This window comes from Triticum aestivum, chromosome 2A (genome assembly GCF_018294505.1).
Source record: "Triticum aestivum cultivar Chinese Spring chromosome 2A, IWGSC CS RefSeq v2.1, whole genome shotgun sequence".
NCBI classification, from domain to species: Eukaryota; Viridiplantae; Streptophyta; class Magnoliopsida; order Poales; family Poaceae; genus Triticum; species Triticum aestivum.
The window spans coordinates 171,635,941-171,652,580 of record NC_057797.1 but is presented as its reverse complement, the minus strand read 5'-3'; the positions used below and the strand labels follow the sequence as shown (position 1 = coordinate 171,652,580).

Genomic DNA, 16,640 nt, shown 5'->3' with positions numbered 1-16,640 from the left:
GAACAAGAAGAAAGGGAGGGAAGGATGGTGTGCAGTGAAACTTGATATGCACAAGGTGTATGACCGTGTGGAATCGGCATTTTTGGAAGCTATCGTGCTAAAAGTTGGCTTTAATGCAAGTTGGGTTGAGCTAGGTATGCAATGTGTCAAGTCCATGCAGTACAGGATGCATTTCAACTCATAGGAAACATAAAGTTTCAAGCCATCTAGCGGGTTGAGACAGGGCAATCCCCTCTCCCCTTATCTTTTCCTTCTCTGTACAGAGGGCTTGTCTGCCCTACTATCGCATGTTGAACATACTGGAGCTCTAGAGGGTGTTAAAGTGCATGGAGATGCACTGGTTTTGACTAACCTTTTATTTGCAGATGATTCGCTCATCCCGATGAAAGCAAACATCCAGAATGAGGAAACTTTGAAAGGAATTATTGACACATATTGTTTGGCATCTGGACAGCAAGTGAGTGTAGACAAATCAAGTATTTTCTTCAGTCCAAGTACACCTATTGAGACCAGGGCACATGTCTGCACCACCTTGGAGATTATGACAGAAAGCTTAAATGGTAAATATTTGGGGCTCCCAGCCAATGTAGGGCTGGATGGGAGTGACTGTTATAATTACCTAATTAACGGAATTATTCAGAGATTAATGGGATGGAAAGAAAAGGCTCTATCACTGGGAGGGAAAGAGGAACTTCTCAAATCAGCGTCTCAATCCATACCATCTTATGCAATGTCGGTCTTCAAAATCCCTAAAAAATTGTAAGGGAATAACAGACACGATGGCGCAGTTTTGGTGGGGTGATGATGCCGGTCATAGGAGAATCCACTGGTCCGCTTGGTGGAAAATGTGTATTCCAAAGAAAGATGGTGGAATGGGGTTCCGTCACATTCATTGCTTTAATCTGGCTCTGCTGGTGAAACAAGCATGGCATTTGTTGGACGACCCTAAGTCCTTATGTGCAACAATACTTAGAGCCAAGTATTACCCTGATGGTGATTTGTTGAGTTCACCCTTGAACAAGAAATCCTCATACACTTGGCAAAGTATTATGGAGGGGGTCAAAACTCTAAAACTCGGGCACATATGGCGAATTGGAGATGGACACGAAGTAAACATTTGGTCGAATGCTTGGATTCCTCAATCACCCTCTAGGCTACCGATTATTCCAAGAGGTAATAATCTGCTGTCCAAGGTTCAAGACTTGATTGATCCTACAACAGGCCATTGGGACGCGATGCTGGTGGAGCAAACCTTTTGGCCGGTTGACGTTCATCGGATACTAACCATTCCACTACCATCCTTTGACATGCCTAATTTTGTTGCTTGGCACCCTTCAAAACATGGCATCTTTTCAGTCAAACCGACCTATCTAGAGGTGTGGCGGAGTCACTATGAACATAAAGCCCCAAGGAGAAACTCCCTGAGCGCTGCTGCACCCAATCCAATTTGGGAATTTTTGCGGAAACTGCCCTGCCCTACTAAGGTGAGGATCTTCCTATTGAGAATGCTACATGGCACTCTTCCCTGTCGAGTCGGTCTCGCGGATAGGCATCTAAAAATTATGACAAAACGCCCGGCGTGTGAAAATGCTGAAAGTATGAAGCACATGTTGTTCTGATGCAACAAAGCAAAAAGAAGTATGGAAGAAATTGGGTTTGGATATCATCATTCAGAAAATATGTACAGTCGATCGAGTGGGAGAAGCGGTCCTGGAACATCTCCTGTCTCTTCCGGTGGACGAGACTATAGTCCTTGGTCAGAAGAATGGTAACTTAACCGTCACCTGCAGACTAAGGCATAGCCTAGTGATGGGAAGGGGCTGATGCCTTCCCACCCACCCAGGTTCAAGGCATGGTACTTGCAATTTAGGTTTGTTGCACCAATTATACTGTATGGGGTTTCCTTACAGTCTTTCTGTCAGAAAAACTTAATCATCACCTGTTGGTTTCTGTGGTGGGAGAGAAGGAAAATTGCGCATGGTGAGCAAACAAAACAACCACGACAGATTGTTCTTTCAATCCGAGCCCTTGCTAAGAATTTTATTGTTGCGGCGGCCAAGTCAGCTGAGGAGAAAAGGAACCTGTGGTCAAGACCGCCGTCGGGATATACCTATGCCTCATTTGATCCGGATTTGCTCCAAGGCAGGGTTGGAGATGTTCTGCGTGATAGTGCTAGTAATTTCCTAGCAGCAAGCAATAATGTTGTTGGTGTTTGCATGGATGTGTTCATGGTCGAGGCTCTTGCCCTTCGGTTTGGACTGAACTTGGTAACGTCCGTGGGCTGCAACAAGTTGATAGTAAATTTAGACAATATTGATCTGATCTAAACAATGCGAGATGGAGGTAATTCTTCAGGAACGTCGGCTGCTATTCTTGATGATTGTCATCATATGGTCAGGGACTTCTCTCATGTGCGGTATGAACACTGCCATAGAGAAGCTAATGTTGTTGCAAATGAACTAGCTAGACTTTGCAAATCCCCCCCCACCCCACCCCCAAACTCTTGGTTTGTTGAGGCACCCGAGGCCGTCACTCCTTTGCTTGTAAGTGATACTGTTTTGATTACTAGCTAATAAAGGGGTGTTGAGATGTTAAAAAAATGCCTACGAAACTAAGAACAGATGCAGAACTTGTAATAATAAGTAAAGAATTAAGGGAACACAATGAGAAAAACATGGGGATTTCCCCCAAGGTTTGGATTATTGGTGGCGGGGTGGTTTGTACATAAAACCATAAGTTCATCAATATAGATCATAGAGGATCTAACTCATCTATTCCACCATGGCAATCACTCAGGAAGGCTCACTCAGGGTAGATATTCACAAAAAGACAATCTTCAAGCCTTGTACAAACTTCTTGGTTTCTTTGCACACTTAAAGGGTCTCAGTGACACTAACCGTCTAAGAGGCGTACAACTTATGAGAGTAACAAGCAAAAGCAAGGCCACTTGGATGAACTCCCAAACAAGGTCTGCAATTAACACACACACACTCTCTCTCTCTCTCCCTCCCCCCCCCCCCCTCTCTCTCCCTCCCTCCCTCCCTCCCTCTCTCTCTCTCTATCTATCTCTATCTCTATCTCTCAGTAGGTTTAGAGAAAAGAGAGGTAATTCAAGCAGCAAATGCATTCTCAAAGGTATAGTTCTGATATAAAAAACATATCTTCAAATCACCTCCCACTAAAGGGTGTGGGGTCTATTCATACAAAAAATAGAAAGCCGACTCTTGAAGTCTAAAATCACCACCCACGATGCCCCCCAGGTGGGTCCAGGCCCCTCCATCATTCTGTCCCGAAACTTCTTTAACATTTAATTTCTTTTTCTTGTCTTCAAAAAATTGTTTCTCTGAAAAGTCTAAAAAACAACAACTAGCAATTGGCACTGATTAATAGTTTAGTCCTGAAAATGATGAAAATTGATGCCAAAACTATACCATTATGATATCATTATAGGATGAAGCAAGCAAAAATTATATATATGTTTAGGACGTATTAGAGGCCCAACAATGTCTATAAGAATAGAAGTGTGTAGTAGACATCAGTGTGCGAGAGAGAGACCCTTAGATATAATTGATCATTACACACTTTTTCATGTAGTTCGAAGGAGCTGGACGATTTGCTCGAAGGCCTCAACTAAACTAAAAGAGGCAACTTTCAAGTAACCTGGAGGGTTCGAACAAAACTCATCTGGAAGCTCCGAATAGTATTGGTTCACCCGCACACGCTACTGGACATTGTTCGGAATATCCAACCGAGTTGGTTTGGAATATTTGAGCGGGGGTACATAGGCTTACATAAGTCCTCCGGTGGCACCGAATGGAGTTGTCATGATGGATTAGGGTTTGCAACGACTATCTTTGAAATGGATCAGATGATCCGAAATGGATGTTCCTCGGTGGCTTCGAACACTAAGATGAATTAGAGTGAGAGGGAAATGGTTGAGATGGTTTGGAGTTTGATCTCGATGCACATAGCAAGAAAAGCATCACCACTCATCTTTGAACCCTTGTGATAGTATTGGCATACCCATAGACTCATCGTGATACTGATCACTAAACGATAAATATATGTCTTAGCTTTGTCGCTCAAGAACTATGGTCAGCAACCATCTTCCTAGTTCCATTTCTTGGGATATAGTCTGGAAATACACTCGAATGATCATTGGTCCCTTAAGGTATACTGTCATTGATCATAAACAAACTTCCAGCACCCCCCCCCCCCCCCCCCCCCCCGCCAATTTTTAATGCTTTCTTGTGACGTCTTATATAGGGAGTAGTAATTTGTAATCGTATTAGTTTTACATAGGGAGTAGTAATTTTTAATGCTTTCTTGTAATCATGTCATGTAATCGTCAAACTGAGTAAAAGCCACTGAAATGTCACGCAAGATGAAAACCTAAGTTAGCATAGTTTTATTCCTTTGACCGAAAGGAATTTAGGGCCAGAAGGCAACTCGTTCCCATAAATGTTTGGAGAGGCATTAGAGTGCTCTTGGAGCTAAAATGACAACTTCTTTACAGAACTTAGTGTCACTTAAATTCGAGCACTACTTCTAAGCTTTAAGAATGCTAGCCAAACTTCCTTGGATGTTGTTTTTCGCATTCTTGTCAAACGGGTCGTCTCCAATGTAAAGATCTAAGATAGACTGGCACAAGAGCTTGTTCTGGATACTTCCCACATCTTCTCCTTCAACTACACATAAATGAAGATCTTATTAATCAAGACTTGTAATAACCTTTTAATGAACATAGGAAAGTCATAGGTAGGTGAAAGAAATACCGTATGGAACATAATGAGGATCTTTACCATTGCATACAAATGCCACAAGTGGAATCCTTACTTTCTAAGAACGAGCAGCAGTGATGGTTTATACCCAAAAGTAGATTCCACACAATAAATGGAGTCAATATAGCTTTTGTTCGTACCAAAAATTCTATACAGCTTTTACCGTTATTAGTGCAAGTAGTCACCATTTGCTGGACTTTTTTTCAAGTATTAGCAAATACAATGAAAAATGTATAAGTTATTAACAATAATAGATTGATTTCATTATTCCTTTCAGTAATCTCCATGTCGAATACATGAATCAAATGAGTGAAGAAAAGCAAGTGTATGCTGACTGGTACTCGGATACTGAATACAAGCCAATTCATTGTGAATAACCCACATATCTTTCTGACTCTTAAAATCTTTCCTTTCTTCCATCAACACAAATCATATCATCTAAAAATAAAGGGAAACGAAAACAGAACGACTTACTGCTTATTTTAAGAACGTGATTTGATTCCCTCGAAAGCTCAATTACAGATCCCTTTGGTAATTTGTACTCATCCTTGAAAAGTGAAACAAAACTGCAGAAGATCAAGGTGTCAAAATCAGATGAGAAAATTAGATATTGATAGTTGAACTTGGCGAGCATAGGATATGCTAAGATTGGACGATATGATTAAACACAACAATGGAGCAAGTATCATCCAAGTAAACCAACACTGACACACTTCAGCAAATATAGTCTGAATATTTCAGGACTAAGTTGGCCGATTATAAAAGATACTGGTCAGATAACAGTTTTGGCATGTAACACCAAAGCTCCTTAGTTGTAGCACCAGAATAAGAAATTTCCTTCAGTATGAAACGGAACACATTCAGGTCTCTAACAGCCCTACATTGTAGATGGATTATTAACAACGGCAGTTATGATCAAGTGCCAACATTGTGTCAGTGCCATTAAGGTACAGTCCAGCAGGGTCGTGCCTCCCTTCTCCACCGAGGTAGACGAGAGCGTTGGGTAGACGAGAGCTCCCTGCCGGCCGCCACCCCGGCACCGGCAGCCACCGCACCCGTCGCCGCCCACGTGGGCGCGGCGTCCACCTTCCTGCCGTGTGCCCCCGTCCGCGCATGACAGCCACCTTCACGGAGCTCCGTCGTGCAGCCTGGGGTCCCTTCTCGAACCCACACTTTAGTCGTCCACTCCCGAGGTACGTCGTTCATCTGGTTTGCTCTCTTCGTTGGTGCTCTTTAAGCTGCAGCCCTGGTCGTGCCTCCCTTCCTTCTCCTCCGCCCGCCTCGCGCCCCTCCGTTGCCTCGTCGGGCTGCGCCTTGGCCATGCACGGCAGCAGCTTCGAGGATGCCATGTTGGCCAAGTATGGTTGCGGCACGGTGGCACAGGTGGCTGGCCCTCGCCGGCCCGCCGGCATCCTTGCCGTCGTCCGCAACGAAGGCGTCTTTCTTGCCCCTAGTTTTTTCGCTTCCATGCTGGTCAGCTGGTTCGGTGGCTTCGCCAACGGCTACCAAGTTCGTCATCTCCAGCCTGGCTCTTTCCTCTTCCAAGTTGCGCATACGTCCATCGCCAAGGAGATCGTGCTCCGCGGTTCCTGGAGGTCGGGCATCATTGCGATCGACATGTCCCTTTCCAGTTTGGCCCTTTCCGGTCTCCTCGAGGTGTCACGCTCTATGCGCTCTGCATGCCATGTGACGAAGCGACAAGCTTGGCACGTCAACTCTCTCCTGCCATCGATCCTTGGTCCAGGGCCGGCTCCGTCCGCTTCGGACTCGGCTTGCAGCCCATCGAGCGTCTCCTCCCCGCGTGCCCAGGTTTTCGGGGGCCAGTGTGCTGCAACCCGGGGCTGCGACGCTTATGGCAGCGCCCAGCCCGAGGGTCATCATACTTCTGTGCACCTGCCCTCCCCTAGCGCTGTCGCCACGCTGGCGTCGCCGCCGCCCCAGGGCCAATCCCCAGCCGTCTACGGCTCGGATCCTGCGGGATCTGCTTGCAGCGCTTCGGCTGACCCCAGCGCCCCCAGCTCGCCTCTCTGTCTGTGCATGGTGATGCGCCATACAAAAGAGCCTTGCTCTCCACCAGGCCGTCCGTCTCCGCTGCCTCGCGCGCCACGCCAAATCTGCTTTACAGATTTGCTAAGCCTAAAAACCCGCACAAACGTTGCTTCCGCTGCCTCTCCTAGTCATCGTCGGCGGGATTGCCGGGATCCCGTCGTTTGCTGGTGTTGCCGCCTGGTCGGTCATGTCAGCTTTCAATGCTCTCTCCGCCCCCGGCGCTCACCCCAGCCCAGCCCCTCTTTAAGTGCCGCCCCCCTCGCCCATAGTTCGTCACCTCCAACACCTGCTTCCTCTGCGCTTGTCCTCCACGCTACACCCTCCTACGCTGGTGACCACGCCCCCCCCCCCCCATCCCCCAGCCATGGAGCCCGTGGTGCATGGTCGCCCCACCTCCCTCGACATCCACTACCCCATGATCGCCGACCAAAACTCTCTCGTTTGCCTCGTTGACATCGTCCCACCACGCCCGGCTTACTTGGCATGGCTAAAGCGCGTCCTCCGCTACCAGCTTGGCATCTCTGTCGTTCGGTTCGCGGGCTGCTCGGTGGGCACTGTCTTTGCTATCTTTCAGCGTGAATCCGAGCAGGCCGCCGCCATGCGTGCCAGTCCTATCTGCCTTGGCAATCGCAAGATCTGGATCCGGCCGCACAATGCCGGTGACAATGCTTTTTCCTTCTCCTATCGCTGCGTTGTTAGCATCTCCCTTGAAAAGATGCCGCTGGAGCTGTGGAATAGGAGAGGGGTCGCTGCCAGTGTTGCGGGCTTCGCCAATCTCTTCAGGCTTGAGCATGCATGCCTCCATGGTAGCAAGTTCTCCTCCATCTTCGTGCTTGTCAAAGTCGAAGCCCTCCACCATATCCCACACCACCTCACCTTCCATCGCGTCGATGGCAATGGCATCTACGCGAACGTCATCATCAACGAAATTTGGGATGTGGCCCGCTCCCTCGGCGCGCCAACCGCACCGCCCCGGCCTACCGGGCTGGTGGAAGGGGGCGGCGCCAGCAGCTCGCTCCAGCACGCCATGCCACGACAGGGGCATGCTCACCCCCGGCCTGCGTTGTGCAGCTTTGGGGGCAATGAGGGCATGGCTGATCAGGCCCTTCGTGCTTTCCTCCACCCCGAGATGGCCTCGGTCCGGGACTGCCTCGCCATGCTCAAGGTCGCAGTCAAACCAAAGCTCATCAAGAACGCCACCTTCTCCCTTCCGACGGTGGCGCAGATCGGCCATGAGGACGAAGGCAGGCATTGCCTCCTTTCCTCCCTGCTCGCCGCCGACACGCGCGTGCCGCGGGTGTCCGTCTCCTTCGACCCTGAAGAGCTGCAGTTCTCTTTCAAGTTGGAGCTTGCCAACCGGCGCTCGGTCGTTGGGACCATCCCGGTGCGGCCGCTCTCCGTGGGCGACGGCTACTTCCCGTGCTTCAGCTACACCTCCGAGGAGCTCACGCGGGAAAGTTGCAGGTCCCTCCTTTTCAAGTTCTGGCCCAAGCTGCTCGATGGCAGCCTTTGCCCCCACACCCTGCCTCTGCTGCCTTCAGTGGAGTGCAAGTATCCACCCAAGCCCAATGTGCCTTCCAGCCTCCTGCCCGCGGTCGCCCCCCCCCTCTCTCCCGGGGACGGCCCGCTCCTCCCCGCTGCTGCTTACTTTCCAGCCCAGGCCCATCTTAAAGCCCACCAGATTCTCACCTCCCGGCCCATCTGCTCGCGGCCAGCCAACCGCATCCCCAGGCCTGAACCTGGTATCCTGCCTTGTGGTCAAGCCTCGCCTGTGGCGCTGACTGACCTTATGCATGGCGCGTGCGCCGCGCTCCCCCCCCCCCCCCCACGTCGCTACCGTCTTCTGCAGCTGCCGAGACCCGCCGCGGGACCCTGCCGCCGACGAGCTCCTCTCTGCAGCTCCTTGACCCCCAGGTGGGCCAGGCGAATGATCAGCGCGGCTTGTCTCCTGGCGCGCTCGATCTGAATCTGGTACCGGCCTCTGACGGGGGCCAGGGGGCCGTCGGCGGTCTGGAGGCTGCGCTCCCTGCCTTGGAGGGGGCTATCTCCCCGCGACGCAGCCGACGCCTCTGGGATGCGCATGATGGGGTGCGTTTGGGCTCCGTGGAGCGTGCAGCCAAGCGCAAGGCGGCGGCGTCCGACGCGGATGCGGACCCAGGCGCTGGCCCTTCCCGCTGCACTGGCCGTTCCTCGTCCCGCCGCAAGAAGGTCAAGACAGCGGCGATTTCAGGCCTCCTCGAGCTGCCACTGCTGTCAACGCCCTCCCCTCTGACCAGGAGCAAGCTGAAGCAAATCGTGGAGATCTGCGATCTTAATGCGACTGCCATCCTCGACCAAGTCACCGCGCGCTCCTCCCCCGCCACGTCTTCAGTTTCAGCCGGTTCCCCGTGATGGGAATAAGCCATGCTCAGGTCCGTGGTGACCCGCGAGTGTACGCGTACGTGCCAGGTCAATGGCGACCGGGCATGCGCAGGTGTGTGCGTGAGTGCATGTTCGTTAGAGATAGTCACGGGATAGGGGTAGACGCTAGCGATCCATGCGGGTTCCAGCCGCGCCCAGCGCGTAGGAGCGCGTCGTGAGCGCAGGCGGCGCATGCGGATCGTGGGGCGTGTACGTGCGCATCATGGGTGTGTGAGCAGCGCGTGTATAAGGTCTCCCTCGGCCTGTGTAACTTGGAGTGGTGCCTGGGAACGAGTTCGTGCTCGTGGTAGTGGCGTTCGAGCGCCGGAAACCTCCTGTGTCCACCTGTGTCTTCTTCTTCCCTTCTTCTTCTACCTCGGTCCGCTGCAGAACAAGAGAGCTGCGGAGAGGTAGGCGAGAGCTAGGGCTAGACGGCAACAACAATTGGTATCAGAGCATCGGGTTCGGAGGAGCTTGCTGGCGATGGCGCTCGTCCCGTGCGGCGGCGGAGGACGGTGATGCCGGGCGCGCGGAGAGCGCGGCGGCCGCGGCGGACCTGCGCGGTGGCGCAGAGGCTGCGGTGGCGCGGCGTGGCTCGGCGGAGGGAAGGCCAAGCTCCGGGACACGCCGGATCGGCCACGTTGGTCGCATCGGAGCGCGATCATGGCGCGAGCTGGAGACGAGCGGAGCGTGGCGAATGAGGCGCGGCGGCGAGCCGGGCGCGACCGGTGCGTGTTATGGGTGCGCACCGGACGCGTCGGGCGCGTCGGGACCGCGGGCGTGGACCGCGTCGAGGCGCTGGACCTGGTTGCGCAGATCGCGTACGTGCGCGACGGGAGCGCGGGCCGGGAGCGCGGCGACGTGGGGAGTGCGCGCGAAGGGCACGGCGGTCGCGGAGACGAGGAGGTCGCGAGGGACCTGCGTGGTGGCGCAGAGGCCGCGACGGCTCGGCGCGACAATCGTGGAAGGTGCGCGGCACGGAGACGCGGCGTGGCGGCCCACGGGACTGCGGGCTGCTGCAGCGGGAGCGAGCGGAGGCTTGTGACGGAGACGCTGCGGAGGCATACATGGCGACGTGACGACGACAACGACGGAAGCTGCACCAACTCCGGCGACGGCAGATCATGGCTTAGGGCGTGAATGATGGGAATAAGCCATGCTCAGGTCCGTGGTGACCCGCGAGTGTACGCGTACGTGCCAGGTCTGTGGCGACCGGGCGTGCGCAGGTGTGTGCGTGAGTGCATGTTCGTTAGAGATAGTCACGGGATAGGGGTAGACGCTAGCGATCCATGCGGGTTCTAGCCGCGCCCAGCGCGTAGGAGCGCGTCGTGAGCGCAGGCGGCGCATGCGGATCATGGGGCGTGTACGTGCGCATCGTGGGTGTGTGAGCAGCGCGTGTATAAGGTCTCCCTCGGCCTGTGTAACTTGGAGTGGTGCCTGGGAACGAGTTCATGCTCGTGGTAGTGGCGTTCGAGCGCCGGAAACCTCCTGTGTCCACCTGTGTCTTCTTCTTCCCTTCTTCTACCTCGGTCCGCTGCAGAACAAGAGAGCTGCGGAGAGGTAGGCGAGAGCTAGGGCTAGACGGCAACAACACCCCGGCCTTCAGCAGCTCGTCCGCGTCATCTGTGCGTGTCCTCTCCAGCCTCAATGATTAGGCTTTCGCTTCTTGCTGATGTTCTCATCTGGTTGCGCCTGGTTATGCCCAGTTATGCACTCTTTCGCCTATGTTTGTTCGTCCGCCTTGTTAGTTGGTTGGTCAGTGTTGGTACGGGCTGTGTGTTTGCCCTTGTATCTGGATTCGGCTACTCCGGTCCTAGTCTGTTTCGTGTCCACCCACGGGTGCCTCTACCTAGTTCCTCGTGTTCTTAGCACCTGCCTGTTCCATGATCTGGGTTGTATGTTCTCTGTTTTACCATGAAGATTTTAAACTGGAATGTGCGCGGCCTTGGTGATGACGATAAGTGCTCCCTTGTTCGAGATGCTATAACCTCTTGCTGCCCCAACATTGTTTGTTTGCAGGAAACCAAACTGCCTCACCTCACGACGATCAAGCTCCGATCCCTCCTGCCTGCCTCTTTCCAGGGCCAGGCCGTCACCCCCTCTGTGGGTGCCGCAGGTGGCATTCTTGTTGCCTGGGACACTTCCCTTGTTCAAGGCCAGATCATCGACACACACAGATACCACGTCACTCTGAAGATGCACTCAACCTCTTCTGACACTGCCTTCCAGATCACTGCTGTGTATGCACCTTGCTTGCAAGAGGAACGGGCTGCTTTCTTCGATGCCCTCAATATGGTTGCAGCTGACGAAGACACACCATGGGTCGTCTTGGGCAACTTCAACATGTACCGTTTTGCACATGAGAAGTATTGCGGCCGTTTCAACTGCGGCCTCATGGACATGTTTAACACTTGGATCAGAGAGATGGGTTTGGATGACATTCAGATAGACAATCGACTTTTTACATGGTCAAACAAAAGGGCCCGTCCCACTCTCGTCAGGTTGGATCGAGTGCTGGTCAATGCGGCGTGGAATCTGAGTTTTTTGCAGTCCCAGGCCGCCTGTGTACCTGCAGTTACCTCCGACCACACCCCAATTCTGCTGCAGTTCAACGCCGACGTGCCCAAGAGCAAGTTCTTCAGGTTCGAGAACCACTGGCTCGAGATGCCAGAGGCCAGGGAAATCATTCAGGACTGCTGGACCCGTGGTACAAGAGTGTTCAAGTCCTCGGCCTCGCTCATCAGCTTCAAGATGAGGAGAACCAGAGCTGCTCTACGACAATGGTGTCGGCGCAAATCCAGCCTCAAAACTCTGCTAGTTAACAACAAACATGTCATCAGTTTCCTGCAGACTGTCGAGGAAAAGCGGCACCTGTCTCTGATGGAAGTGGTTCTTCGTGAAGCTGCTACTGCCAAGGCCGAGCAACTCATCCTTTGGCAAGCAGCCATGTGGCGTCGCCGGGCCAAGCTTAGGTGGTGTGTCGATGGTGACGAGAACAGCCGCTTCTTCCATGCGGCTGCCAACGCACAACATCGACGCAATCAGATCAGGGCCCTTGCCCATGACGGTGTGCTGCATTATCACAACAGCCGGCAACTTGCCATTGCAACTCGCTACTTCATGGATGTTTTGGGTCAGCCCAGCCCCTCTCTGCCAACGCTTCAGCTCAACGTTCTGTACACTGGTGAGGACATGGTTGACCTTTCGGAGCTTGCCAATACATTCTCATGGGCTGAAGTGGTGCGCGCCATTAGCCAGTCGCCAAACAACAGAAGCCCAGGGCCCGAAGGTTTCACGAACGAGTTCTATAAAGCTTTCATGTCTCTTCTGAAGGACGACATGCTCGCTCTACTCACGGCTTTCCACAATAATCGTCTGCCTTTGGGGGGTATCAACACAGCCTACATCACTTTGCTTCCCAAGAAAGACACCCCGCTGGAGATGTCTGACTTCAGACCTATCTCGTTGGTGCACAGCACGCCTAAGCTGACGTCCAAGATCCTGACAAACAGGCTGCAGAGAAGAATCCCGGAGTTAGTCCACCTTCTGCAGTCAGGGTTCTTGCAAGGCAGATCTATCACTAAGAATTTTGTGTTGACCGCGGAGATGGTGCAAACTACACATAAAAGGAGGATGCCTGTTATAGCACTGAAATTGGATTTCCGGAAAGCCTTCGATTCGGTTAGTTGGACTGTCTCTTTCAAGTGATGGAGGCTCAAGGTTTCCCCTCTAAGTGGTCCCAGTGGATCAACTCCCTCCTCTCCTCGGGCAATTCTCGTGTGCTGATCAACGGAGAGCTGGGTGATCCCATTGTGGCCAAACGAGGTTTTCGCCAAGGAGACTCTTTGTCACCCTACTTATTCTTGCTTGTGGCTGACGTCCTCCAGAGACTCTGTCTGCACCACTTCAGAAATGGCAACCTTATGCACCCGCTGGGGCCTGACGTCCTCGACTGTTTTCCGGTCTTAAAGTACGCAGACGACACACTGATCATCTTCCGTGGAGATGTGCAGCCGGCGGGCATGATCAAGAATATTCTGTCCGCTTTCTCTGATTTCTTCGGCCTACAAATTAATTTCCAGAAGAGTACGCTCGTACCGATCTGTGTGGATGAAGGTACAACCGTTGAGATCGCCTCTCTGTTAGGGTGCCCGGTGTCCTCTTTCCCATGCAACTACCTCGGGCTGCCTCTGTCCGTTCATAAAATTAAGCATGGAATGCTGCTGCCGGTCATTCACAGAGTTGATCGTAGGCTTTCTGGTTGGCTGGCCTCCTTTCTATCCTGGGGTGGTAGGCTCACTCTTATCAACTCAGTTTTAGCTGGCATCCCTACATACTTCATGCAATGTTTCCCTTGGCCCAAGGAATCACTGGATAAACTAGAGGGCCTGCTTCGTGCCTTCTTCTGGCAGGGCAAGAACAAGGTGAAAGGAGGGCAGTGCAATGTGGCTTGGAGTAAAGTTGTGGTGCCTCGGATCAAAGGTGGGTTGGGGATTATAAATCTGGAGGCACCCAACAAGGCTATGATATGTAAGTTCGTGGCCAGAATTCTTCAGTCATCCGACATCCCATGCTACCGTTGGTTCGCTTCCCAGTACTGCAGTGCTTCTCTACCTCATGATACCAGAGCGCGGGACACTGCCGTTTGGAAAGGTTTCAAGGCCTGCATCCCTCTAGTCATCTCTTCTTCGAGATGCGTTGTCGGAAGTGGCGCCCTTGTTTCTTTCTGGCACGATCAGTGGCTTCCTGAAGGCAGGCTGCGACTGCTTCTCCCGGTGCTGTTCTCCTTTGCTCGCAACCCTTTCTGCTCCGTGCAGTCGCAGTATGAAGAGGAGGGCCGGCGCTTGTCTCTGCATCCAAACCTGACACACACTGCAGCCCTACAGCTTACGCGGCTCATGCAGTTGATTGCGCATGTCACCCCCGACAACTCCAGGCCTGATTCCCGCGCACCGCTCTTCCTTGGAAAACAGCTCAGCACAGGCCATTTTTACAGTCTGCTTAACTTCAGAGGTGTGCGTTGGGAGTATGCTTGCTGGGTCTGGGATCCAATCATACCACTCAAATACAGGATCTTCCTCTGGTTGCTTCTTTGGGGCCGTCTCAACACCAGGGATTTCATGACAAAGAAAGGCTGGACTGCAGTGTCTCCCTCCGCATGCTGTGACCTCTGCCCAGCCTTGGAAACTGTCCATCATCTCGTGCTAAGATGCCGGTATGTCAATGCAATATGGGATAAATTGCTGCTGGCCACCCTAGCTTGCTCCTTCCCAGATATCCAGTCTTTCGTCACTGCGGCTGCCAGCCAGTTACAGTTCAACAGTAAATGGAATGTTGCCTTTGCCGCATCTGCTGTCGCTCTGTGGCATGCCAGGAATGATCGGACCTTTAACGACAACAGATGGAGCGTGACCCACATTCGATCCTATGCTGCTAACTTGCTACGTTTATGGGCCAGCAGAGCTTCAAAACAGTGTGACAAAGAGGATCTGCACACTTGGGCTGTGATGCTTGGGTCGTAATTTTTTTTAGGGTAGAGCAAAGCTGTCGCATGCAAGCTTGCATGCATCTATCCTCCTCCCCCTCTCATGTATCCACCCCACCCCCCTTCTAGGCTGCTTGTGGCCATGCACCATGGTGCATTTAGCAAGACTTTGTTCACAACTCCAGGCTTCAGCCTGCTTTGAAATATAAAGATGGCCTTGAGCCATCTTTCTCTTTCAAAAAAAAAAGTGCCATTAAGGTAATCCGACCACCTGAGCTCCAAAACTTCAGAAAAGTGAACAATCCACAGCAAAAATAATGGCCAGTTCGATTACACACAACCTAACTAAAAAATGGTTCGAGTCTTCACGAGATTCATGTAATATGCATCCTAAAATCTTTCTAGGTCCAGTTTGAAACTAAATGCAATATAGATATCTAGTTCCTTTTGTCAATCCTAAACTGAACTTGATAACCATGGCACTATTCATAACTGTGGTTAAAAATTATAACTAAATCAAACATAGGATGAAGACAGCACTGCATCCAGCCAGTCTGCAACTGCAAACCAGTATCAAGGATGTATATTTGCTTCTCTCAACAAGAGCACATCATCAAGAGCCAGAATTGCATTTACCTCTGAAGCAACTCTTTGGTGTCTGACCCCCCAAACTTCTGAAGCCTGCTTCCTACACTCTTCTCAAAAGCGCTCCGAACTGAACCAATGCTCAGCCTCCCATAAACTATCTGAAGCCTGACCGTCATACGAATGTCACGCTCTAGTGCATCGTTGATCAGCTCATCATTTTCCTTCAGATCAGAGATGGGAAGCTTCTGGTACTTGTCCCTCAGCTGCTTCAGATCGCTGTCATCCGCATAAACGCCTGCACAGAGCAACATTTCACAATCTCTTCTCGGCGTTGCAGTTTACAGCATTTTACGATCTGTGTCGATGTTGCAGTTTCCTTTTCTACATTAGATATGCGATGCGACTAGAGGTGTCAATGTAAAAAAAGGAAGGAAATTTGATTAGTAGGTTACCGAACGCGTAGACGTCGATGGACTTGAGGCCGAGGATGGTGGTCTTGCGGAGGCCAACGCCGAGGAGGCGGCGCCCGCCGGCGGTCTCGGCGGGGAATGCGGCGCCGGTGCGGGGCTCGACGTTGCCGGGGGCGCCGCTGTCGGCAAGGGAGAGGGAGGCCCAGAGGGATGCAGAGTGTGACGGGCGCGGGAGCGGCCGACCGGCAGATTTGGCGGTCAGGGCGAAGCCGGCTGCGGCTGCCGCAGCCGCGGCGGCGGCAATTGCGGCGGCGATGGCGGCACGGTGGGGAGGCGGCGGGGTGGGGAGGTGGGCGAAGGTGGCGGCGGGGAAGCGGAGGGACACCATGGCTGAGGCGGAGCGGAGGCCGGAGGCGCGTGCAGTGTGCTGTGCGGTGTACTGTGGTGTCTGGTGTGGTGTGGCCGCGTGGGGGACGGAGCACGCGATGTGGACGGGCGGCAGTTGGCGCGTGGCGACGGCAGCAGCGGGGTGGCACCCGGAAACACAGCCAGAAAGTCTTGCAATTTTCGAATTAATTTTGGACGAAACACGAACATGTAGATTTTGGACAAAAAGCAGTTGGGTTCGTGTTGTGAAAAGAAAGAGTTGTGGAGGGTGTAGCCGCTAATAAGACCAAGACTTGTACTTCCTCTGTATTTTTAGATCACGGTAATCTAAAAACTTTTGTATTAATTTATAGAGGGAGTAACTTGTAAGTGTTTTGTTTTCAATCGACCACAGGACCACCAATAACAACGGAAGATGACAGCTATGTCGGTTTCCGATCTCACTAAGGGGTTGTGTGAACAGATGGCAGCTACGATATGCCGATTTTTTGGGCAAAACAAGATAATGATCAGAAGATACATTGTTTGTCCGCTGAGAAG

General features: G+C 52.2%; 1 protein-coding gene across 1 annotated transcript; it reads right to left on the bottom strand.

The window, feature by feature from the left end:
• Window positions 1-4,385: 4,385 nt before the first annotated feature.
• On the bottom strand, window positions 4,386-16,224 carry LOC123188192 (fatty-acid-binding protein 1). Its single transcript, XM_044600229.1, has 4 exons — window positions 15,756-16,224; window positions 15,352-15,598; window positions 5,256-5,347; window positions 4,386-4,688 (listed from the first exon to the last, which is right to left on the bottom strand). The coding sequence occupies exons 1-4, from the start codon at window positions 16,099-16,101 to the stop codon at window positions 4,549-4,551; spliced, it is 825 nt and encodes a 274-aa protein (XP_044456164.1). The 5' UTR covers window positions 16,102-16,224; the 3' UTR covers window positions 4,386-4,548.
• Between the last annotated feature and the right edge of the window lie 416 nt (window positions 16,225-16,640).

What these genes read in the sequence shown, in the direction of transcription:
- LOC123188192 (XM_044600229.1), bottom strand. Translation starts at nt 16,101, where the DNA reads ATGGTGTCCCTCCGCTTCCCCGCCGCCACCTTCGCCCACCTCCCCACC. An exon ending in CATCGACGTCTACGCGTTCG is followed by an intron (nt 15,599 to 15,755) that starts GTAACCTACTAA and finishes TGCTCTGTGCAG; the next exon opens with GCGTTTATGCGGATGACAGC. An exon ending in TCACGTTCTTAAAATAAGCA is followed by an intron (nt 4,689 to 5,255) that starts GTAAGTCGTTCT and finishes ATTTATGTGTAG; the next exon opens with TTGAAGGAGAAGATGTGGGA.